At 44.0% G+C, this 25,905-nt stretch overlaps 1 protein-coding gene across 2 annotated transcripts in view; it reads right to left on the reverse strand.

Annotated features, from left to right (window-relative positions):
- Positions 1 to 2,839: 2,839 nt before the first annotated feature.
- The window catches only part of CCNI (cyclin I), a 52,718-nt gene continuing 29,652 nt past the window's right edge, over positions 2,840 to 25,905 (reverse strand). For both annotated transcript variants that reach the window (XM_050945197.1, XM_050945196.1), the window contains 5 exons: positions 13,712 to 13,846; positions 8,163 to 8,237; positions 7,852 to 7,992; positions 6,194 to 6,424; positions 2,840 to 4,539 (listed from right to left, as the gene is read on the reverse strand). In XM_050945197.1, the coding sequence (XP_050801154.1) occupies positions 4,081 to 4,539; positions 6,194 to 6,424; positions 7,852 to 7,992; positions 8,163 to 8,237; positions 13,712 to 13,846 (1,041 nt within the window). In that variant the 3' untranslated portion in view covers positions 2,840 to 4,080. The remainder of the gene's footprint in view (positions 4,540 to 6,193; positions 6,425 to 7,851; positions 7,993 to 8,162; positions 8,238 to 13,711; positions 13,847 to 25,905) is intronic.

Genomic DNA, 25,905 nt, shown 5'->3' on the forward strand with positions numbered 1-25,905 from the left:
GGTGCAAGGCCTGGTGAAGTCAATGGGGTTTATTTAAGCATGTGCTTCCCGGTGGGCTTTTCAAAAGAGCACATGTCCCCTTGGCAATCATCGGGCTTTGTACTCCTATGTCACTTAGGTGCTTCTCAAAAGTCACAGCCCAGCTGCTTCACTGAATCAGGGCCATTAAACTCTTGAGCCAAAGAACAGGCCTCTGAGCTCCACTCAAGAAAGCAAGGCAGTTTAATTCAGGAGTTAATATCTAACACATCTCTGTGCAGATACCGGAGGCTCACTAGTTCTGCATTTCCCTGCTGTCGAGTTACACGAACGTAGGTCTTTTCAGAATATCATGCCATTCAGACTAGCTGGGCCAGAACTGCCCTGCCCAAGAGGCACAGAACTGGTTTCCACATGCAAACCACAGAACTTTACTACTGCGCCTGCTAACCACTAAATTTAATTCTGCCTTCCCTACAGTGAAAATTAACATCTGGCTTGAGTATACTTATTTTTACATATTAAAAACTGTGTTCTGTCACCCAAGAGCAGAAACACCTGAGGCAACACGCTTTTGTAAGGAAAAAGCATTTGTAGAATTCTTAAGAATTTTGGGCATTGCCAATTTCTCCAATCCGGGCATATGGTCCATTGCCTCATAAGTGGACTGAGGGGGATTTTCATATAGATTTAATAAAACAATGTGTTTAAGTGATTAAATATTCAATTTTAACACACAATGCTTCACCTGCCATCCCCTCCAACAAAATTATACAATCCTGAAAAATAGTGCCGTGAAAGGAACAACCTGAGGGAAATAGCCACAGCGATGGATGCTTTTCCAGTCTGTTTTGGCCTGGGATTTGCAAAGGTGTTTAGGAGAATTAGGTGCCCAATTCCCAGTGTCCCTAACTCCCTTAGGTTCCTCCAACAGTTCCAGCCATTGTAGCCTAAAGTTTGGCTGTTCAGCGAGGCACCCCCGTAACTGCCCTGTTTTTCAGAAAGAGCTGAGTGCCCCCAGTTCCCAATGGTCTCTGGTTGGAGCTGCTGGCTGCTCTGAACCTTTGAAAAATCAGGCCACTGAGTAGCTTCAATAATAAAAAAAATTAGCTCATTTTTAGCGTTTTTCATCAGCAGAGCTTAAGGAACTGAACCCATCTCTCCTGAGGTTTTTAAGACCCCATATTTGAAAACCTTGGCCATAAAAGGTGCAGACTGAAAAAGCCTGAATCGTATTGCTGCAGAAGGACTGAAAGAGTCACCCGGATTCCAATAAAGCATTGCTTACCACCAGTATTTTCACACACACGGATGAGCCAGTGTGTAAGAGCTGGGCACAGAGGGACTGGGAGAGCTCAAAGGGGCTGAGTCTATGACTATGTCTACACTTACAGTGACATGTAGAGGACAGACACCACATATCCCCCAGCACCAGTATAAAGAGCAGTGTAGACGCTGAGGCATTGCTTAGGCAAGTAAAGACACATGAGAACCACAGCTCTCAAGCAAGGCCTGCCAAATCTAATTGCAATTTTTTTTTTTAAGTTTACTTTTACTTTGCTTTTCACTGTGGTGTGGAGTGACATGCACCCTACATGGTGCTGCCAATGTAGACAAATATGCATTCCTCCTCTGTGCTCTGCGCAGGGTTTGACACCCTCCCAGGGGCATTCTCTCACCACTCTGCTTCTTTAGCTTGTCAATTTGGCTTCTGGACTCCACGTCACCTTTTCCGGGTTGTTGGGCATTTGTCAAGCTTCCAGCAGCATCGAGAAACAGCAATACGTGTTTTTCGGCACCTTCACATCCTCCATCTGTAAAACATTTCCCCAAGGCTCCATCCCCAAATCAGTAAGAGGTCACGGGAAGAGAATGAGGTGGCTAAGAAATCGAGAGAAGCCAATCGATAGAAAAGGTGTCCAAAGGCCTAATCCCAAAGGCTGTATTGACAGATATGCCGATATGGAATCTGCTCCTACTCAGCCTCGCATTTAAGGGACAATCCACGGCATAGCGAGAGCACATCGTGTTTCTCTCTAGCAACTTCCTTTGGAAGCCTCAACAAGATGCTTTTGGTGGTTCTCAAGACAATTACATCCAGCTATGTAAGGGCTTATCCACACTGGCCAGCTTTGGGAACTCACCCACAGCTGCAGCTCCAATGCTAGCAATGGGAGCATTCCTGTCGACTGGCCACCAGCATTCTTACCTCTGTCCCAGCGAGGCCTGCTCAGAGAGGGTTATGTGTCCAGAAAGAGGGCATTAGTTCCAAAGCAGCTGAGAAGTCTAGGAGAGCAAGGATGGACTAAAGACCTTGAGATGTGGCCCAAGAGTAGGTTATTAGAAACCTCATTTTCAATAGAGAGGAGGAAGGGGAATCCAGACTGGAGCTGGTACAGAGAAACTTGAGTCAATAGCTGTAAACAGCTTGTTCGGTGAGTTTGGAGGGGAAGAGAAGAGGGAAGACGGTAGTTAAGAGAGGCAGATGGGGATGGGAGAGATGCATTTAATAATGGAATAGACAGGATTGCACTTTTATTTGGAGAGACAGGATCCAGAAGGTGGGAAGGTAAGGAGTAACCAGAGGGATGGTTTGAGGAATAAAGATGAAGGAGGACCAGATGGAATAAAATCCAGGTGGCATGTGGCTGCAATTAGCATCCTGGATCCTTGGCAGCTCTGAAAAAAAAAAAAAAAAAATCTGGACTATAGTGTATTAAAACCTACGCTTGCTTTTCTCTCAGGTGCCCTGCCTGGAAGAGTCCACCTGGCAGTGGCTTGTCAGCATTGCTGCAGCCCCAGCGTAACACTCACCTTTGCCCAGTGCAAAAAGCAAAAGCAAAAAAAAACAACTCACAAATGAAAGGACAACTTTTGTTTTTATTGCTACCAGAAGGCTTCCATCAGTACAATGGCTCTGAACACTGTATCTTCCTCAGGGCTGCAGAGAGAGCTAAAGATCCAGGACAGGTTATTCCGAGGAACAGGGATTAAACATTTTAAAAGGACAAGCTTTCAAAGGGTTTTTTTGTTTTTTTAAACTTTTGGTTAAAAATTACATAAAACACAAAACTTGGGGTATTTTGTGGCTTATAATTACACACGTTCCAAAACTCAGAATCACAGAACCGTCCCAGCACCTAACTGAGCAGCATTGATCTCATGCTAAAATTTACAAACATATCAAAATCAGTTGCAGAATTTACGGGTTGCATTTGACACACGCATTAATTAAACCGTTTGTGAGCACCTACAAGAGAGCCAGTTAACTGCAAAAATCCTTGTGTGGATGTAAAAAAACAATATTTTAGTCAAATTGGCCTAATCATTTGACTGACTCCTTTCACTTTTTAAAATCAAAACCACAATCACTTAGTTTCGAATCACAATGACTTCTTATTTGTGTAAGACACTAAACACCGTCAAACCTCTTGCTACCTTACTGCTTTTCTATAGCATGTTCACACTGCTTTGGCTTTTTAAATGTGGGGCAGTTTGCAAACGCCATAGGATTGTTTTTCCAATCTTTTCTTTAAAGCCAGTTTGAAATATTCTTACATTAAAACACCAAAGCGGCTAATGAAATAAAGAAGGATTTTTGGTTGTTAAGGGGAAAAAAAAATAGATCTGTGGTGAAGGTCAGAGTACAGAGAATCACACACAAGACTTGCAGAGTATTAAAGGAAGAGCAAACAGGAAGAGGAAATCGGAACAGAAAGACATGGCATGGCTGGAAAACCTGGAACAATGTGAGCTCTTGGACATGGAAGATGGATTATAATACAGTCGCAGAAAAACGGGAACCAATGACACTAGAAAGAAAAAAAAAATTTTTTTTTGCTACTTTTTTTGTTTGTTTTTTGGGTCTTTTGTAGATTTTTTAATACTTTTTTTTGTTTTTAAGTGCTTAAATAATAGTTGAACTATAATTAGCCACACAAGGAGGGGGAAAAAAAAATCTTCAAAAAGGGTTTTCTTGGCTCTCTTCAGTTCAGCCTGATGAGATACAGTTTCTTTCCTAGCCCCCTCTCGCATACATCATAGCCTGATTTTGCATGGTTTAAAAAGTAGCTTTCCTCTGAACGCTGGCGCCGGTGGTAGCTACATCACAGAGACCGGCTGTAAAGGTGGGCAAGGGGAACTGTTGCCCTCTTGCCTCGACACATCGGCGCCACAACCAGACCCTACGTTTTCTAGCGCCACCACCTCTGGGGCACTGTCTTCATTGTAGAGCCGCTTGATTCCATCGTAGAAGTCATCCACCTCCATCTCTTCCACTTTGCGCTTTGCGGAGGCTTGCTTGCAGCCGGTGGGAGCTGGTAGACACTGGTAGAACCCGGCTGTACCTTTGATTGGCACTTCTGGTCGGCCGTTGTCCTTGGAGAATTCTGGCCCTGGGACAGAGGAGGGGTTGAATCTGAATGCTCCTCTGTTACAGGTCAGCAGGGTACCCTTGAGGGGACTGTAGACATATACAGAATTGGGCGGCAGAGCAGACTGCAGAGTGGAAAGGTGACGGGCCACAAGCTCCCGACAGTGGATCAGCTGGGAACTGTCCATCTAGATTGGAGAAATAGACACGGGCATTGCAAAACAAGGTGAGTCACTGCAATTCTTGCTCTCTACACATGTCCATTGTCCACATACCTAGCTGCTGCTTGTTTACGTGCTGAATGTGGGGAAGTGATCAGCTGGGGGTGGAGGGGGATTATTCAGCTTAAAGGCCAAGATTTTTCAAGATGGCCCAAGAGATTTGGACACCTGGTTCCCATTACAATTCATGGGAATTGGGTGTCCAAATCCCTTAAGTGTCTTTGCAAATGTCATCTAAAATGTTTCTCAAAGGCCTGTGTGTTCCTACCTCTTACATATCGGTCTGTATGCAGCAGAAAAAAAATTAACCCTTCCACAAAGCCTTCCTAGTTAGGACATTTAACGTATTTAAGTGTGCTATAACCACTTCCATCTCTGGCGCATCAAGGGAATATTTTATACTTTCCCTTGCTATACTGGCGGGGAGGAGAAAAGAATGATCGCATCCTTCTGGTTAGTTTAACCCCTTGTGGCCACGCCAGTTGGGCATTCCCTGCTGTAAACAATTTTGATTTGTACATTAGCTCAGGCATTAGGCTCCCTTTATCAAGAGGTGAACATATTAATCGACAAACAACGCAAAGTATTTGCAGAGATGTCGCAAACACCCAACCCCTCAGGCTGTCGCCTGAGCATCTTTGCAGAACATAAAAACTCTCCCCTCTCCCAAAAAAAAGAAAGAGAAAGAGAGAGAGAGAGAGAACAAATAATCCCAACCACAAAACCTTGCATCCAAACCTCAGAGGCTGGGAATCTGACAGCTCTTGAGGCCTTAGCCATACCCCTATACTCACAGACAAAATGCTGTTTTCAATCCTATTTCAGACATAGATCCAGAGCACAGCTCCACTGAAGCTGACACAGTTACAACCAGGTAAAGATCTGTGCCATAAAGTCAGATCAACAATGTCTAGGCTTATTTCCACTTTCTAATCTGGGGGCTCAATTCTACCCTCATGCCCATCTGACACTATGGGGGATATCCTTTGACTTGTACCAGCATAAGCCAGAGAAAAACCGGCCCCAGTCTGTCTCTGTGCCATGCAGATATAGCATTAAAAGGTACATGCATCTTGTAACTTGCCTATGACTTGACTCAGCTTTTATTGGATGGGTGTGTTACACTGACTGCAGCAACAACTACTATACTGGTGGCAAAGATTTCCTGCAGCCTAGGGACACAAATCAACTTGAATGAACAAGTAGGTCTATAAAAAGCAACAGAGAGTCCTGTGGCACCTGTAAGACTAACAGATGTCTATGTTCATCTTCAGTAAGATGGGGAGAGATGGTGTGCAAGAGACATGAAGAGGGAGGAAAAACCGCCTGTCCTGCTGAATTTCAATCTATTCAGCTCTCTCCATTAGCTTGATGATTCACTTCCTGGCCTATGGCTAACCCAAGTGATTATCTCTCAATTGCCTGCTGCCATAATAATGGTCACAAGATGAGAGAGGTTTCATAACCACAGCTGGCTGTTTAGTGCAGACCATCAGCTTCTCCTCCTCCTCCTCCTCCTCCTCCTCCTCCTTTCAATGGCTGTCCCAGAAACACAGGACCCTTCTCCTACCCAGAAGGCCAGTTAGCCGGGATGTCCGGAAGACCTCTGCCCAGCCCTCACCTGTGCTTTCTGGAGCAGTTCAATGATGAGAGCGAGCCAGTCAGGAATCAGCTTCTCCAGTTCCAGACTGATGATGGCCAGTGCCAGCATGGACCCCTTGAACTGCAGCAGCTGGTAACAGGCCATGCAGTGCAGTAACTGCTTGGTGAGAACAGCCACGTGCTGAGATGGGTTCATCTTGGGCAGGACTGTCAGTAACTGAGGCCTGGTTGACACAGCAACTGCATGGAACTGAGGAAAAGGAGAAGCAAACCAGTCTGTATGTCACTGACAGAGTTTAACACACTGCTTCATAAGCACACGCAATGCACCAGCAGCTATTCGTTCCTGTGCCTTTGAAACAACACAGCCCACTTGAATCCTCAACAGCATACATGGAGTGAGATTTCCTCCCCCCGCCCCCAAGGATGTCGCATCCCATGCTCTGCTTCACCCCAGCCAGGCACTGTCCCCCATGGCAGACAGCGCTGGGAAGAGTGGGAAGCCTCATGCTGGGCTGAGATGGGTCTAGGGGATGCACATCCCCTCACTGGCCCTTCAGAGATACCCCAAGAAAGGTGACACAGCTGGGGGAGCCCGGTCCGTGGTGGGGACTGCCTTGTAAGGGGTGGGGGAGCAGGGTCCCAGGGCAGCCGTGGCCAGGAGGAGTCCTGTACAGAGAAGTTCTATAGGTGCAGCACTGCCAGGGAGGGGCACGGAGCCCCTGTATGGATGGTCCTGTCCTCTTCCTGAACTGCAGGCTCAATGGTTCGATTAGACATGGACAAACAGGGCTCTCCCCTGGGATGAAACCATTGAGGAGATATTCTGTGAGGGGAAACAAAGTTTTCTTTGCCACTATCCCCCTGCCATGAGTTTCACCACATGAAAGGGCTCTCTGGTCCCCGTTTTCAACCGGTCAACAAAAATCTGGGTCAGTTAAGGACACACTGAAGCACATTTCACATCCACCAATGAGGTCTCCCCTCCCACCCCCCGCTCCTTAATTCCTTTGTGCTCTATTGTTGTCTTGCTTTGATCCTGGAGCAAATATACTGGCAATTAACATTTAGGGCCAAGATTTTCAAGAGGGACTAAAGGTTTTGGGTGCAGATTTTGAGTGCTCAACTAGAGACACAAGGGCAGAACTGGAAGGGACTCTCTGTGTCATCAAGTCCAGTCTTGGGCTACCACAGGCAAACCCATCAGATAATCCTGTTCATAAACCTATCAAGCTCCATCTTAAAACTAGTTGGAGGTTGTTTACCCCCCACTACTCCTTTTGGAAGGCTCTTCCAGGAACACTCTTCTGATAGTTAGAAACTTTCTAATTTCCAGCCTGAATTTATACATGGCCAGTTTATATCTTAAGGGGACCTGATTTTAAGACGATGCGAGCTCAGCACATTCTGAAAATCAGGCACTTTTAAGGTGTCTAAAGTTGATCCCCAAAAATCACTAGTCAAGTTTGAAAGTCTTTGCCTAGATTTTTTTTAGGCCATGTCTATGAACATATGGCCATATCCTAGAATCCTTACCTACACCAGCAGTAGGGATTTTGCCCGAGTAAAATCTGAGTAAGTCCCTCAAGATTTGGCACATACTCAAATTAATGCTAATGAAACGAAAAAAAACAAACGAATGCGCACTGGAAAGAATATAACTAGCAACATATTTACAATATGAAGGAAATCCAATGGCGTAGCCATGTGAAGATCCCAGTGCAGTTTATCCAGAATAATCTTTTCCATTCTGCGAATTTCAGCTGGAGAACAGCCGCAAAAGCTGTCTCTGGCCAACACCTTCAGTACTGGAATCCTCTGCAGAAACAGACGTTAAAAAACAAAAGAAAAGCAAGAACAATCATCAGTCAGAAAAGCCGTTTCTTTCCTGTCCTGGCAAGTGGCAACCCCCCTGCTCAAGCGACCAAAGAATTAGAGGAGTATACAATTTAAAGTAACTGCGAGGCCTTTAGAGAAAATATTATTACCTCATCTTCCTCAATGGTCTTGGCAGCAAGGAAGAAGCAGCTGATCGCAATACAATTCAAGTACTTTGGACGGGCCTAGGAAACAGAAAAGAAATCACGGCATAAGTACAATGCAGAAACTGATTTGTGACCACTTGGCTCTAACTCCCTTACCCTGTGACGCCAAAACAATGCAGACTACACTGCTACTATTGTGACCCGTGGAAAGGAAAAATCCATACTCCATTACATGAGGCAGGACAGAAGTCAGTCATCCCCAGCGTCCTAATTGGCATCCAGTGATGCGCATCGCTGGAGAGGAACAGGAGTTTGTTTTAGTGGGAGCAGTGGTACTTGGAAGGAGAAAAACAGAAGGTTGGCTCCTCTGTTGGCATAACTCAGCACAGCTCCACCTTTTTAATGGAATCAGGCCAATTTCCACCAGCTGGGGATCAGGCCCAGAGAACAACATGGGTTAGATGTCAAGCAAGGAAGAAGATACAGCAGAGGTGCTGACGTTGTATCTAGTCAGAAATAAACACCAAGAGAGAATTATGTTTTATGGCAGTAGCTCTCAAACAATGGTCACTGAGCCCTTTCTGGTGAAATGTTTTGGAGTCAGCAAGCAGTGGAGTGCAGGGAGAAGAGGGGACTAGGAGAGACCAAATAGCAAGTGTGAAAAATCAGGACAAGGAGGGTTAATAGTTGCTTATATAAGACGAAGTCCCTAATATTGAGATGGTCCCCAATAATATCGGGACATCTGGTCACCCTAAGAGAACCTCTCTTACAGAGTGACAACAATGAAGAACCCTTGTTATGGGCCCCAATTCTGCAAAAGCACTTATGCATGTGCTTAACTTCAGGCACATAGGTAGTCAACTGAACTCATGAGTGTGCCTGAAGTTAAGCACATGCTTAAGAGTTTTGCTGAATCGGTACCTTAGTGGCTATATTAATGTGATTCAGGACTTTGTTTCCCATGCCAGCGAAGCAGGAAGGAGGGAAAGGAAGATGCATCCCTCTATTCTGTACGCACAGAGTACAGTATGCAGTCCTGTGAAAACCAGGAGCAATGTCTGACATCTAGGACAGCACGCTGTGTACAAATTGAGCAGCACTGTTATGGCCTCTCCCCCGCCACTTCCAAACAGCTAGCTGACAATTTATCTCACACTATCTGTATTGACAAAAATGTAAATGCCCTGGTGGACATAGAACTGAAAGAAGCTACAGGGCAAGGGAGAGATAAGTAAGTAAAAGCCCTGCAGAGAACACAAAATCCATTTTTAACCTAGAGCACTTCCGTGATTAATTCCAAGCGGATTAATTCCAGCTGCCAGAATGGAGCTACAGGGCAGTTCGAAGGCCCGATCCTGCAATCCACCCTCACACAACTAGGTCCCTAAACAGTCAACCTGACTCCTCCCAGCAGCGAGCGAGGGGGAAGGGATGCAGGATCAAGGAGAAACATAGCCTCCAATACGTTCCAGTTCCTGTGACACAAAAGAAATCGGTGATCCCCAGGGACTCTGGCTTCTCATGGCAACGCATCGGGAGGTTTGAATTAAATAGCTGTATAAAATAGCTGTTTCAACGTGTCCAGGTACTGCTGACAGGGAGGAGAACAATGTCCTTGAGGGGGAATCTGTGGTTTGTTCTACATGCCCACACAAGGAAATAAGGCAGGGTGAAGTACCCACACCACAGGTGACAGCGCAGGAGGAAGGAGTAGCCTCCACAGGCCCACAAGTGGGTGGAGGCTTGATTCAGCCCCTCTCTCACACAGCAGGACGTAATCTGCACAAGGTAAAGGGCTGGCACCAATCATTTTCCCTTGGTGCAAGTAGGGAAAAACTAGACAGCAGAGAGAGGCTCCTCGAGTTCCCTGGTCTGCTCCAGGGGCATCACAACTACATGCTGCCCCTTAGTTAGGGCCCTGGGTATCGCCCCCCTCCCCCCGAGAACTCTCAGTGAGCAACCCCTAAATCCACAGCACCTACTGTCACCTGACACGACTAGAGTCAGTTACACTAGTAAACATAGCCAGGACGGAGATAAAATCTATTCATTTCTACTACAAACCTAGGTCCTTTCATGGTAGACAGACAAACCCTTTCCAATTAATATTAACTTACTAAACTGGAGAGAAGAACCCAAAGCCTTTACCCCACATCGGTCAGCCAGTTCTGTAAGAGACCAACAGCTAATCTCCTGGAGACCTTCTTAACAACTGCCATCTTCAATAGGAAACTGGGTTCTACTCCCATCTTGGCTACAGAGCCACTGCAAGACCTTGGCCAAATCATGCAGGGCCACTGACTTCAAAGGGCTTTGATTCAGGCCGACAATCAATTTATGCCTCAGTTTCCCCCATCTATACAATAGGGACAATATTCCCTTGCGTTACAGGGGTGCGGTGAGGCTTAGTTAAAGTTGTGAAGTGCTTTGACACCTCTGGATGGAAGGCGCTGGAGAAGGGCGCAGTGGAGCAAGAGGAAAGAATTAGGGATTTGTGAGAAACAGTAAATTTGATTTAGTAGGGCAAAGGCAGATCCCTGCATGCAGAGAATGGAAAAGGGGCTGCTGAAGACAACTCGTAGAAGAGTTTCAATGTGTATTGAAAAATTCCCCCATAAAATACTGCATTATTTTAGCAGAAATTGTCCCCTGCTCACCCCTCCTGCCCCTGACATCATCTGGGCTCTAAACTAAAGCAGATCATTGGAGTCCTTTTGTGAGACACTATTAAAATACAGTCACACTGCTCTGGCTCCCACCCCACCCCCCCGTGCTCCCTGTTCATTGGCAACTGCCACACAGTTAAACCAAGACTGTAATTATGTTGAGGATTAATTATTTAGTCCAGTGATCTACAGCAAAAGCCACTGCTGGTATGTGAATGACCCAGAGCATGGCTGGGCAACAGGACAGGGCACAGAACATTTGGAACTATTTCAAGGCACATTCGAGTTCAAGGGATGCTATTCTCTGTCTTTAGTATAAAAATGGATACTCATCAAAGTGGATAAAATTCTCCTTTCACGCTACTGTACATCGGGAGTAACCCCAAGTCAATGGAGTTACCCTGTTGTAAATCTGGTTTAAATGCAGGGAGAATAAGGCCCAGTTTATTTGCAGCAGGAAGGGGAAAAGCACATGTTTAAATGATCAATGCTATACCGGGAGTGGGAGGGAAGGAGAAGAGGGGGATTCACCATTTTAACTAAAACTCCAACCCAAACTGCTTAAGTGTTTTCTATTGTCACCACTCCTTGAAGTACAGAATGGAGTTTCTTTGAGTCCTAATCTATGTGCTTCGTTTCACAGTAGCAGCCTCTATAGAGCAGTCAGGGGCTTTGACTGCTACAGAAATACTGAAACCACAACATTTTCCTAAGGGCATTAGCTATTTAGGGGGGTTCAATAATGCATTTTCTATTCATTCAACATGTGACCCAGTCACTGAGATGTCAAAACTGTTAGGTCAAGATTTCTTTTAAAAAACCAAAACTTTTCAGTGTCTTGCAGTTTAAGCACCATCAATATTTCACCATATAAAAGACATAGGGTATGTCCACACAGCCGACGTTAAAGTGCTGCCGCTGTGTAGTCGCGGCTCTGGCGCTGGGAGAGAGCTCTCCAGCACTCTAATAAAACCACCTCTGCGAGGGGAATAGCACCCCACACTGAAGCACTGTTTACACTGCCACTTTACAGCACTGAAACTTGCAGCGCTCGGGGGGGGGGGGGTTTTCCACACACCCCAAGCGAAGAAAGTTTCAGTGCTTTAAGTGGCAGTGTAGACAAGGCCTTACTGGAAGATCCAATTTGTATTTTAGTTAGGCAAGCTATGTTAATGATGTAACCATGGGGGTAAAAATTTAAACTCCTCTCTATATATTGCAGACTTCTATTTTAGCAATGTTTGTAACGGGATTAAAAACTCACAAGCAGAGGAGACTGCCCACTTACTGAGAACTGAGCTTAACAGAGCAAACGGGATAAGGGATTAGATTAGCCAAAGACAAGACCACTGGTTTCTAGAACTCAAGGCCAGGGGGACATATTTCTCCACTGCCCTGCACCTCGTGCAGCGCACTACCATTTCGATTCGGTGGCATTTTAGACCTGTTTTGCAAGCAGCAAGTGATTGCACCACGGTTGGGCAAGACAGCACACACTCGGGGGCCGTGAGTCATGGTACCATGTATGCCCCAAAGGCTGATCTTTAAAATATTTTAATCAGTTTTGTGGAATTTTATTTCTTAAACCACAGTGTTCACCGTACTCTTATAGGCACACTCACAGCTCCACTCCAACAGACAATACGGCAGGCCTGTTTGGCCTGCCACTCCTCCCTTTATAGCCTTCACCGAGAAGCTCCTGGATTTCTTTATTATTATTATTGCATCACCCTTGGAGCCCTAGTTGTGGGCCAGGACCACATTGTATTAGGTGCCATCTTTTGCCCTACCATCTTCATAGCACCCTCCCTCCCAGACCCACCCCTTGATGCTTGGCCCATTGACTTCAAATCAGGCTCCTGGCAGTGAAGGTGTCCACACTTCCCTCCCTGTCTCCTACCTGTGTCACCCTGCTCCTGAAGCTCTTTCCACCATACTGCTTTTTTTCCCTGCCTTCCCGAACATTCTTCTATCACCTCATACTCCAGGAATTATGTTGGGGCGGTTCTCTGGCCTGTGTTGTACAGGAGGTCAGACTAAACCATCACAATGCTGCCTCAGAATCTATTAATCTGTTCCTTGTCATGCTTCTGGCTAATCCACGGCCACACCACTACTCCTACATCCCTAGCCCCTGGGCAACAGCAATTCCAAGTGACACAAACAAGACAAACTCAGCCCTACCCAATGTCTGAGTTAAAATATTATAGAAACACAGACCCTCCGTGTCATTCCATAGGACATATGAGTATGGAAAGGGCTTACCACGAAGGCTGCTGCATTTCAGAATCTAATTAGTTTAATAAGCTTTTTTTGTATATTTTAAACAAGAGCATGCATTCAGATTTCTATGTAGATTCTTCCCCCCTCCCCAACCTTCCCAGGGCAATATTTGGATACAGCTTGGAAGACAAATGCCTAGGTGAGGCTAACTCAGGGAACAGGGAAGACAGGGAAGACAGCAGGTATTCCTGACATTGATAAGCACTGGGCCAAATTCTCAGCTGAGGTAAGCTGGCATGTCTCCACTGCAGTCAATGCAACTATGTTGATTTACATCAGATGAATATCTTGGCTACTAACTAAAAAATGAAACTGGTCCAGAAAGCCATTGGAGACCAGGCCCATTGTGCTCTCATGATAATAGGGGGTTTCCACAGACCTAGCTGCACTGTTCAGGCACACAGTTAGGAAGGGATATACTAAAGACATTAATCTCATTCAGCATCTGAAATCTCAGGCATCATGCAGTGTGTAAACTGGAAGTACACTCTCATACAATGAGCCTGCTTGGATTTGGCCCAGCAGCAAGGAGAGTCACTTCCAAAGCCATGGGCTGGTGGTATAAATCCACTGGAAGATACAGATCCTGAAATTATTTACCTTTACTGTGGCTAAAAACCGGTCCAAGAGACTGACGGCCAGGGCAAGTGTTTCTGGATAAAGGTGGAACTGGTACTTCAGTTTGGCCAGCCACTGAATCACCTCATCCCGCTGTGCTGGAGAAATGGCTACATCCTGCTGAAGAAAAAAAAAACACAACAGGCTGTACTCGCACCCAGAACCTGAAGGCTGAGTGAACTGAGAGAAGGCAAAACATTAACATATGCAGAAACAAAGCCCTCTGTGGCTGTTCGAGGGAAGGGGGACCAGGTGGATGCTTTTAGCACTGCCTGAAGCCACTCTCTATGTCTGCACCTGGGATTCTTAATGGTCATATTGATGTCTCCTTACCTGATTTGTGAGTGCACCCACAGAGCTAGAAGTCTAGCAGGCTGAAGCTGCGGCATGCACTAGGATAGACTTTTAAAATGTAGCCCCATAACACTGTTTTCTAAACAAAAGATGTATGAAAATTGAAAAGCTCCAATCAGACAGTGTTATGGCTGAAAAGGCTACTAGGTGATGCTAGTCTCATGTTTAACAAAAAATAGTACATAAAGAAAAATGCACTATCCAAGTGAAGATGCAAGTCCACAAATATGAAACCTATTCTTTATGGTAACCACAGGCCACGTCCTGTCTAGTACTGAGCCCCCTTTGCCCTGACCGGAGTCAGTAGAAATCAAGCGCATTCAGCAACTTGCGGGATCAAGCCCTCGACCTTTATCCCAGCTGACCTATGAGAGACACCTATGCCTGCAGTGATCCCTTCAACTACAACAGGGGTCCCCTCATAAGGAGCTTAGGATTCAGACCTATTTAATATTTCCACCACCAACCATAAGCTCTGTACCATCTTGTTTGTGGGGCTTGTGGTTTTAATGTGTTTAGGGAACAGCCTTTAGTGACCGATCTAAACAGTAACGCCTCCCCTAGCCTAGTTTAGGCTTAAACAAAGAAAGCCCAAAACAGAACAAACACAACCTTCTGTGTGCCACTGAAATGTGATTTGGAAGCTCAAGAGACCCACTGGGCAGCTCCCACTGTGAAAGAAAAGACAAAGTGTGCTCCCGTGAAAGTCACTGAAGTTCCATCAACTTGAACAGAACATAGTCAAAGCCTGATTTTCTGAAAACCTCACATCTAAAAAAGGAGGAGGCCATGACCTCTGACACATATTCATTTCCTATTATCTGCACTGTTTATTATCTGAAATAAATTAGATCTCCTCCTTTCCAGGCAGATGACAGCTTTGACTGCAACTAAAAAGAAGGATTATTGCTCAGCCTCGTTGGATGTGTCCCAGGATAGCTAGAATAACTATGTAATTCATAGTTGTGTTCTTGCTGCAACAGGAGTTCCTTGGGAACTGTCAGATACTCCTGGCCTCATTTTAAAATATGCTCCGGAGAGTTGATATTCTGCTGTACCCTGTGCTGGCAGAAGGGATGAATTTTATGACCAAGTTGGTCTTTTCCATCTCTAATTACTAAGACCCTGGTATTTTACATCCTACAGTATCTAGGCAAGCGCAGGATTTGGGAACATGTCAGGTGTAATTATCTCATGGGTGGAGGGGCAAGAGGACCACTTGGAAGGGCATTTTAAGGCTTAGCAAGTAAATCTCCGCCTTTGAATGAACTTGCCAAGTACTGAGCTGTGTGGGTAAAAAACCTATTAAGAGACAAATTCCTTGCCATCCCTGATCATGTGATCCTGGAAAACCTGAAATACTCTATGTCTTTTGGCTGCAGGGGTGAAGCAACAACCTCTTGGGCATCAGCCATCTACAGTTCACTGTGTTCATACCGCAAGAGGAGATCGACCACAGCATTAACCCGTAGATCTCTGGTGTTTTCCCAGACCACCAGCTAACTGAAGGCATTAGGTAAATATATGGCCACAAGTCTAAGGTATAATAATCCACTCCCGTAATATTTATTCTAATATACGTTGCCCTAAATAACATCTGGCAGATATCCTAAGAATCAATGCAGTCTTATTTTTACCCTAACCACAGCAGGTGTTATAAGGTATGTGCATGCTGTTTCTCCGTGCTCCCAACCCCCCCAAAAATCTACTTCTCCAAATTCAAACCAATCAATAGTAGGGCCTGATTTTCAGAGGCACTGAATACGCACAGATCCCAACTGTCTGAGACCCTGAGCCCAGGATGAGAGGGGCAGCTGGACAGTCATTTATATATCAGTTTGTGCAACAGATTGCAGGCAGTGTCTGGACTTCTGGAAAGGGAATCAGCAGAGTGTGGCATCCAACTGCAGTACTGAACCTCCCAGGCCAAGTTTACTTGCCCAGAGGTGATCCAGCAGTTGTGCTCATGCATATGAAATTCTCATCACTGGATTAAACAGGTTAAACAAATACCTGTCAGGGATGGTCTAGGTTCACTTGGTTCTGCCTCAGCACAGGGGGCTGGACTAGATGAGCTTTTAAGGTCCCTTCCGGCCCAGTATTTCTACGATTCTGTAGTTCCAGTGGTCTGGACAACTGGTCCACCATCTAAGTTCTGGGGGATGAATTTTCTTTCCCCCGTGTATCCAAGATACCCAGAGAGAATTGTCAGCGGATCAAGGAGGAGCTTTGCATTAAGCAAGGGGTCCATGAAGAGGGGTATGAGCACATCTGTGAGGTAGGGAAGCACTCTCATCAACACGAGGCAGGTAGCAATAGCGCTCAGGAGTGCTAAGCCCCAACCCCAGGGCTCTTTCCTTAGTCCACACAGGCTCCTGGAGCCAGCACTCCCACAACGTTGTAACTTCCCTGTGTTTGTCAAGTTTTCTGCACTTTCTGAGTGAGAGTTTCAAAGAGCAACAAATGGAGTTAGACAGCTGATTCCCACTGAAAGTCTGCCGGGGGGGGGGGGGAGGAGGGAGCCCTTACAAGTCTGGATCAAACTAGAGCACTCTGAAGCACTCCTGACCTAACCACAGATCAAATCGAAAATCGTACGGCATGTGGGTGAGGGAAAAACTCAGCACTCTTAACTTATGAGGTACTGATCCAACTGCCTGCAAGCCTGGCTCCAGTTTTTTCAAAGATATCACTAACACACAAACAAGCCCAGTCTCAACAAAACGGATTAAGCCACTGGAACTAGGCACGCACACAATTTTGCTAGCAGCAAATGGAATGGGGGAGGGTTTTTTTGTTTGTTTTTAAATTCAACATACACTTACTGAACTCAAAAAAGTCTCAAAACACATTTCACTGAAGATTTCAGCAAACCAAATTACCTCTGGCACCTGCCCAAGAATGGAAAACATCAGCCGCAAAAGAGCTTGTTGGCTAAAGTCACAAGCAACAGAAAATGAGGGTTTATGGCTGAAGTTACATATCAACCTTAACTACAGTAGTCACAGGCACTACCATTAAAACATTCTGTTCTGCTCATATGAGGAGCCTCACTTCCTCTTCTGCAATATTTACAGTTGGTTTGCTTAACGTTTGGGGGCATGTGGCTGTTCCCACTTCAATTCTGGTCATTGCAACTTGCTGAGCTAGAAGGGAAGCAGCCATCAGGTGTGCTTTTTCTACCATGAAGGTGTCCTTGCGAGCCCTGCAGCCCTCAGTGCTGCTGCCAATGTGGGTTCAAAATGTGGAATCGAATGATGGCTGCCAGGGCGCTGCGGCACAAGGGAGCGAACAGCTTGCACAAACAAAACACCACGCTACTCTGAGTTGTTGTGGGTTGCTTTCCTTTTCAGCAGAAGACAGAAGGAGAAAGGAGAAAAACAATTCAAAAATAAAATAAAAACAAACACCCACCACTGATGCAATAACTAATTTAGAGATCTGTTCTAGTAACCAACAAGACCTTTGAAAGGGATTAATGTATCTGATGTAACACTGTCTATTCTATACACCATTTCCTTTTTAAAAAAAAAGTTAATTTAGTACAAAGAATCGGGGACCAGCCTCCTGCCTTAGGCCTGCCCTACATGGTTTTTGTACTGATTTAACTATTTCACTTGGGGGGGGGGGGGAGGCAGTGATATTTTTACTGAAACAGTTAAATTGATACATACCAATATACTACAAACCACTATATCACATTTATACCAGTATCACTGTCGATGCTGGGGTTGTACTGATTTAACTATTCCAGTTTCAAATGGATACAGTTAAGGGGTGCCCAACCTACAGCCCGCAGGCCATACACGACCTACCACCATATGTCATAAAGCTCAGCTCAAATCCAGAACTCAGTTAACGGCCGATTCATTACTGTTTTGTCATATTTATATCACTGTGTAAATAAACAATACTGTACGTAGGTTGTTTCTAGCTAAATACAAAAGAAATAGACTCATAGACTCTAGGACTGGAAGGGACCTCGAGAGGTCATCGAGTCCAGTCCCCTGCCCTCATGGCAGGACCAAATACTGTCTAGACCATCCCTGATAGACATTTATCTAACCTACTCTTAAATATCTCCAGAGATGGAGATTCCACAACTTCCCTAGGCAATCTATTCCAGTGTTTAACTACCCTGACAGTTAGGAACTTTTTCCTAATGTCCAACCTAAATCTCCCTTGCTGCAGTTTAAGCCCATTGCTTCTTGTTCTATCATTGGAGGCTAAGGTGAACAAGTTTTCTCTCTCCTCCTGATGACACCCTTTTAGATACCTGAAAACTGCTGTCATGTCCCCTCTCAGTCTTCTCTTTTCCAAACTAAACAAACCCAATTCTTTCAGCCTTCCTTCATAGGTCATGCTCTCAAGACCTTTAATCATTCTTGTTGCTCTTCTCTGGACCCTCTCCAATTTCTCCACATCTTTCTTGAAATGCAGTGACCAGAACCGGACACAATACTCCAGTTGAGGCCTAACCAGCGCAGAGTAAAGCGGAATAAATAAGCTGAACTTAAAATATAAATCAATACGGGTGACTTTAAATTTTACTAAACTGTGCAATATCTGTTTGTCCCACACAAGGTAATAAGTGTCATAAGGGTGAGCACCACTGAACTGAGTGTAGACTAGCCCTTTGGATACCTCTCCACATGGGTGGAGCATATTGTAGGCTGGGGGAGACTGCCTCCCTGAACAGCCCAACATGGTCCTGCCCACGCTCTACCTGGAAGGTCCTCTCCTGCTTGTCCCAGGCAGACTGGCTGCTCCTTTTCATGGAAGCGTACTGGGGTGGCCATGACCGGCCTGGGGTGCCTGGGGCCGCCCAGTGCTGGGGGGCAGGGTGCTGGGGCCAGGCCGCCCTGGGATGGAGGGGCTGCCAGCCTTGCCTTCTCTGTGCTTTGGGGAGGGGGGCTATGGAGGCCTGCCAGCGCTTGGGGGAGAGGGGGAGCTGGCCAACCAGCACCTGGCGGGCTACCCTCCTCGAGCCGGCAGGCCACCTGCTTCCCATGCCGCCCCACATGCAGTGGCCAGAATCACCCATAACAGAAGCCGTCTTCAGAAGAACTTAGCTCAAATTCAAAACTCAATTAACCTACCAGCCCAACAGCTGACAAGGTCGGAACACGCTGAGCCACCTAGACACCAGAACCACGTCTGAGACTCCGCCGCAGAAGCAGCTGCACTGCTGACAGGAAACTTACTTTTAAACTCATGTATCAGAGGGTAGCCGTGTTAGTCTGGATCTGTAAAAGCAGCAAAGAATCCTGTGGCACCTTATAGACTAACAGACGTTTTGGAGCATGAGCTTTCGTGGGTGAATACCCACTTCCTCAGATGCATCTGAGGAAGTGGGTATTCACCCACGAAAGCTCATGCTCCAAAACGTCTGTTAGTCTATAAGGTGCCACAGGATTCTTTGCTGCTTTTAAACTCATGCGTTTTGCTGAATACTTCCATTCTGCCACTCTGTTTTGTTTATTTAGGCCCCGATCTTGCAAAAACTTTGCATGAGCTTAACTTTACAATGAACTCAAAAGATCCATTCACTGGGCATAAAGCAAAACACACGTTTAAGTCTTTGCAAGATCTTTGGAGCTGGGAATATTTCTTATTATGTGTATCTATAGCATCAAGCACAAATGGGGCCGTGATCTCAGTTGAGACCAATGTGCACTTCTGCAATACAAATAAAAAACATACTTCAGTTTTTTAAAATAAATCTGTCTTTTGGAGAGACAGTAAACTGATTTATTTCTATTAAATTATATCATTTTAGCAAACATCAGTATGCTATAGTGGTGAAATCCTGGCCTCACTGAAATCAATAGAAAAACTCCCATTGACTTCAGATGGGGTCAAAATTTTACTCACTCTGGAAATGCCAGTCGTCATGTAATATAAAGTATTTAGTAACTCTGTTAAAAACACAATGAAGTAGTAGTGGGGTAGGGAACAAAGTTTATCTGGGGAGAAAAATGGGAGAATGGTATGTTAATATTGGACAATATTATAAGGAATATACATCACATTGTTAATGTGACAGAGATGAAATTGTACATCAAATAAAATATACCTCTGCCTACTTCTAAATACCCCAAGGTGAAAAGTGACAGAATAAACTTCACTATCCTTTTATCTGGTGCTAATTTTTATTATAAGGCAAAATACACAAACCGAGACACAACCACAACCAGGCTTGGACAGTACTGTTGACTTAAAGGGTTTCAAGTAGCTTAAAGGCTTAGTTTGAAAATGTGGTATCTGGACAAATCTGGAAGCTAAGCTCCAAATGTAAAATGCATCAACGCTGAACCAAAATGCTTCTTCAGACAAACCAAACACGCTTTTAAAAACCTGACTCTCAATCATTGCCAGATTAACAACCCGGCCTGTCAGTAGGAGTTTTGCCAGTGACCTCAATGGCAACAAGCAAAAGGAAAGATTAAAAATAAATACTACTCAAAATAAAACAGCAGTGTTGCTTTCTGAAGCATTTCCTTGTGCTATGTGGGTCTATGTACAAGAGAGGAGGAAGTGGAGGCTCTTGTACTCATTGCTGATAGGAGAAGGCATGTCCTGGCAGTTGGCCAGGAAAATGCTCAGAAGAAGGCACCTTCCCTGCCAATCTCCGACTCCAACCCTGTACAACTGGGCAAGGTCTCATCTGCTCCCATCACTGAATTCTTCTGTTGGGGAAGATGTCTCCCTTCCAGCTAGGTCCCCAAAGGAGCAGGCAGTGGGAAATCACTTGCCTATACAATAGCTTGGAGGTTTTGTGCCTGTATCTGCTTCTGCAGCTTTGCAATACTTCCCTGAACCATCTCCTAAGCTATAGGTCTCTGGCCACATCCTTCCCAAAAGCTGGGTCCATATGATGTGGTGGGGGAAGAGGACACCTTCCCAAGATGGGATTCTGCCTCTAAACCCCTCAGGCTGCTAAGAGGATTTCTGACAGAGACCTCAGAGTGACAGTCCCAGGCCTTCAACCGGACAGGAGGCTGGGAAGTCACAAATTCAGCCTTAAAATAATAGGAAGCGAAAGGGCTGCACTTTGTGGAGGCTGTTTCTTGTTAAACCTCAGGAATGGGCAGATGTTACTAGACCTAACATTTATTTTGTGAGGTGTTCTTCAGGGTTAGAAAAAAGTGAGTTCGGTACAGGAATTCTGTGCTGGGAGAAACGTTTGGAATCTTGAAATTTCCTACTCCAAAGCTGGAATTAGTTGTTTTTATTTCCCACATGCAAATCCTCATATCTCATTCATCCCCATTCAAAGGTTAAAAGTGACCTGCAGAGGAAAGCAAATTGGGTTTGGGATTTTGACGTGTTTTTTTTTAAATGCTCTACATCGAAAATGTGATGGTTTTTATTCATCTTCCCTCCCCCCGTTTGATTTTTTACATTTGAAATTCAGGTCAGGCCTTGTTTTCCCTTGGAGACTCCAGACATCAGGTGTATGACATCACAGGCACTTAAGAAATGAAACCTGAGCAACAGAGAGGGAAGGGATTTTTAGTCAAAATGTTCGCAACTCTTTGGGTTTCATTAGTAGGTTTAACTTTAAAAAGGAGATTTCCCCCCCGCCCTCAGCTGTTTAGAAAAACACTCTCTCCCCTTCAACTAAGAGCAAAGAAAGCACCCATTCCACCACTCAGGTTCTCCAGCAAAAGAGGGGAGGCAAGATTTGGTATTCCTTATATTTCTAAGGGAAGGAAGGACTTTGGGGGAAAGTATTTTAAAACAACCAGCCAACTTTTCAAGACTCCTTGAGATATCAGAGTGGAAAGATGGTCCAGTGGCTAGACTGTTCCTCGGGAATTTAGGAGGCTTATGGTCAATTCTAAGCTCTGCTACAGACTTCCTATGTGACCTTGGGCAAGTCCCTTAGTTTCTTTGTGCCTCATGTCCCACCTGTAGATTGGGAATAGCAGCACTTCCCTACCTCACAAAGGTGCTGTGAGGATAAATACAGATACTATGCTAATGGGTGCATACATGTACTGAAAAAAGACAAAGAAACAAAAAAGAGAGCCAACAAGTCCAATTCCTTCCCCCACGGTAGGTCACCTTTAACTGAACTTGTGGCCTAAAATTTGAATTTTGGAATAAATAGAAGGACTTAGATTTAATATACAAGCCCACATATTCAAGGGATAACAGGGTCACATGTAGTCAATGGTGACCTTGCCCCTCCTATGCAAGTGTGGTATCTAAATCTCTTCTCTCATAGAGCTAGAGAAAACAAGGAGTATCTCTAGGCAATATGGGAAAGACTCTCAGGTTACTTTAATATGAACAGCAACTGCTGGGGGCGAAATGCTTTTAGACAGAGACACCCACAAAATAAGTATTGCTTAAAAGAAAAATCCAGCTTCAGAAAAAGCCATGTGTGAAAGTGATTAATTTTTTTCTGAATAGCGCCCGATAACCGTCTCTACTTTAGCCTTTAATTTTCAATTACAGAAGCTTTCCAAACAGCTCGAGTCCTGAAGGAGCTGGCAGTCAGGGTGGATAAAAATAAATAAATAAATAAATAAAACCAATGTTTGTTTTTTTTTTAATCGGATTCTTTATTCAAATCGGATTTTTTTGATAAAATGCTTTTTGAGGAAAACACATATCTAAGGATAGTTTTAATTAAGACTCATTATAGCTCAAAGATATCTCACCATGGAATAGGGATTATAAATTCTAATTCTATAGTATGAGACAATATATTCATGTAATGTTTAAGAAAAGTTTTGTAAATAACTTCCAATAGTTCATGGATTAGGGACCCAATCTTATGGGGCTCCAGGGACTTCTGTAGAGATTATTTAGGCTAATCTTTCTAGGACTCGGTATCTTCTAGACTGAAGACTATCAGAGATGATTAGTTTCGCAGTTCTCAAACTGTGGATTTGTGTCTCCAGAGATAAAATGCTTGTTAACAGCAAAAATGTTTTTAAAATAAAATAAATATATAGAGGTGAGAAATAACAGACCTCAACCCTATTGTCCCTCTGCAAATTTGTGTACAGTGTCTCTAAAAGGTGCAAAGTTTCAAAAAGTTCAATGAATAGAAGACTGCTGGGGGGCAGAAATAGATCTGGACAGGAAGATGATGTCTGGAGAAAAAATGTGAGAAGGGCGGGACAGGCAGTAGAAACAAAAGTGAAACTGTTTGAGCAGCATATTCCAGAAGTCTTGAGGTCTTTCTGAGTGTAGCCTTCATTGATTTGAGATCTACCATACCATTCTCTCACTAGAAGAGAAAACCTATAACGGCAGCAGGTCGTAAAAGAGACCCAGTTTGGGAATATTTTAATGAAGTTCCTCTACCTGTGGGTAAGACAGGCATGCATGCAAAATGCAAACAGCGCAACAAAGATATGCAAGGCCTGGTTGCTCAAATGAAACAACATCATGAGAAGTGTTCCTTCTCAGGAAGAAGCTGCGTTGAGATGATGAAAGGAACATGTCTGAGCACGCTGGATCTTCAGGTCGGTAAACTTCTTTATTTCATACTTCTTTCTTAAGGACTGCCTGTCTTCCTTCTGGACTTTTCTTGAATTCTCATGTTTGAGCAAAAAATATAGTTGTTACTCTATGATACTATTGTTTTAGATGCAGTTGAGATAAAAAATAAATAGCTGAAATAGGCAGATCTTCCTTTTACAATTTCACCTTTAGAGTGGTACTGAGTGTCAGTGAATGCAATGAGTAATACTAAATGAGTGGTATGGTAATAACAATTAAATAACTGCATTGACTTAGTTTAGGAGAATCCATCCTCAACACACAGGATTCTGAAGAGTATCCACCTTCAAGATCACGATCATTTTCTATAGTTTCAGAGTTATCTGCCAGTGATAGTGTTTCAGTCACATCACATAGCCACAGTATACCACCTGTAGCAAAAAAAAAATCGCCATCATCCAGATACAACAATAGATACGTTTGTGATAAGAAGCAGCAGATTACAAAAAGAGGTAATTGATTTAAAAAGTTGCCCGGTCTGTTTATGCAACAAACTCTCCTTTCCGTATGATTGACAACCCACACTTCATTAACATGGTTCAGTCATTAAGATCAGGATACAGTCCACCCAACAGAGCAGCTATCACAGGCAAATTGCTGGACAAAGTGTATGGAAGAGAAATTGAGCAGTGTGCAAAAGGTCTAGAGGGTGAAATTGTTAACCTGAGTCTTGGTGGGTGGAGCAACGTCCACAATGATCCTGTTGTATGCGCCTGTGTGACAACAGAAGAAGGGAACTTCTTCCTTACAGAAACAACTGATACATCAGGAAATGTACACACAGCAGAATACTTAAAAGAAGTGGCAGTAAAAGCTATAACAAACTGTGGGGAAAAAATTCAAATGTCTAGTATGCAGCTTGGTCACAGACAATGCTGCAAATGTATCCAAGATGAGAAGAAATTTAGAAGAGTCCCAAGCTAACATATGGTTGCAGTGCTCATTTGATGCACCTCCTAGTCAAAGACTTCACTGTTCCAGAAATAAAGGCTAATGTTGAAATTGTAAAATACTTCCATAACAACCACTTTGCAGTAGCTGCTCTGAAAGAAGTGGGAGGAACCAAGCGAACTCTCCCACAAGACGTGCGATGGAACTCAGTAGTGGACTGTTTTGAGTACTATATCAAGAACTGGCCTAATCTGATGACAATTTGTGAACAACGTTGTGAAAAAAATAGATGGCACCGTCAAAGCCCAAGTTCTCAACATTGGGCTTAAGAGAAATGTTGAACACATGCTGACTACCCCGAAGCCTATTTCTGTAGCCTTGAACAAAATGCAGGGAAATAGCTGTTTTATTGCTGACGCTGTTGAAGTTAGGAAAGAACTGAGTGAGCTCTTAAAAAAAGAAATATGCAATGACAGAGTTAAATTACAAGCATTAAAAATACAAATGGGAGAAGCATTATCGCCAGCTCATTTTCTTGCCAATATCCTCAATACTCGGTACCAGGGTCAAACCTTAACTGCTGAAGAAGAGGAGTTGGCTATGACATGGACATCCAGCAACCATCCCTCCATAATGCCAACTATAGTAAATTTCAGAGCTAAGGGTGAACCATTCAAGAAATATATTTTTGCTGATGATGTTTTAAAGAAAGTCACAGCAGTGAACTGGTGGAAGTCACTTAAGCACTTCAATTCAGAGCCTGTTGAAGTGATAATCTCACTTTTAAACAGCAGCAGTTTCTTCTGCCGGTGTAGAAAGAATGTTTTCTTCCTTTGCACTAATTCATTCCAAATTGAAAACTCGTTTGGGACCTGAAAAGGCAGGAAAGCTTGTTTTTCCTTTTCCAGATTATAAACAAACAGGAAAATGAAGGTGAAGACAACTGAGTTAGCTGCAGAAGCCAATATTTTAAGTTTCTCATGTTCACCTGACTGACAGAGTCAAATTTAATTTTTTTAAAATATTTCATTTAACTATTTTAGTTAAAAACAGTTTTAACAAAAACAAACCTGATTTTAAAAAACTTGAATGTTTAAATTCAAAAATTCATATGCTTGTTTTGTTAAAATATTATCCTTTGCGGTTGAAGGAAAAAAATCCAGAATACATAACGTTGTTTTAGTTAACTAAAACAATTTAAATGCCTGTCTGGTGATGTTCTCCTCCTAATACAGCATGGCAAGAAAATCCTCCAAATATAAATGATTCACCTGTTGAACTGGAGATAGTTCACCTCCCAATGACTTCATAAATATCTGCTTCAGTTACCTTTGGTAAATGAAATAACCAATCATTCATTTTCTAATATAGCTGTAAAACTAATCTGAAAAGTTTTCAGAATAAATCAC

Source organism: Gopherus flavomarginatus, chromosome 3, assembly GCF_025201925.1.
Source record: "Gopherus flavomarginatus isolate rGopFla2 chromosome 3, rGopFla2.mat.asm, whole genome shotgun sequence".
Taxonomy (NCBI): Eukaryota; Metazoa; Chordata; order Testudines; family Testudinidae; genus Gopherus; species Gopherus flavomarginatus.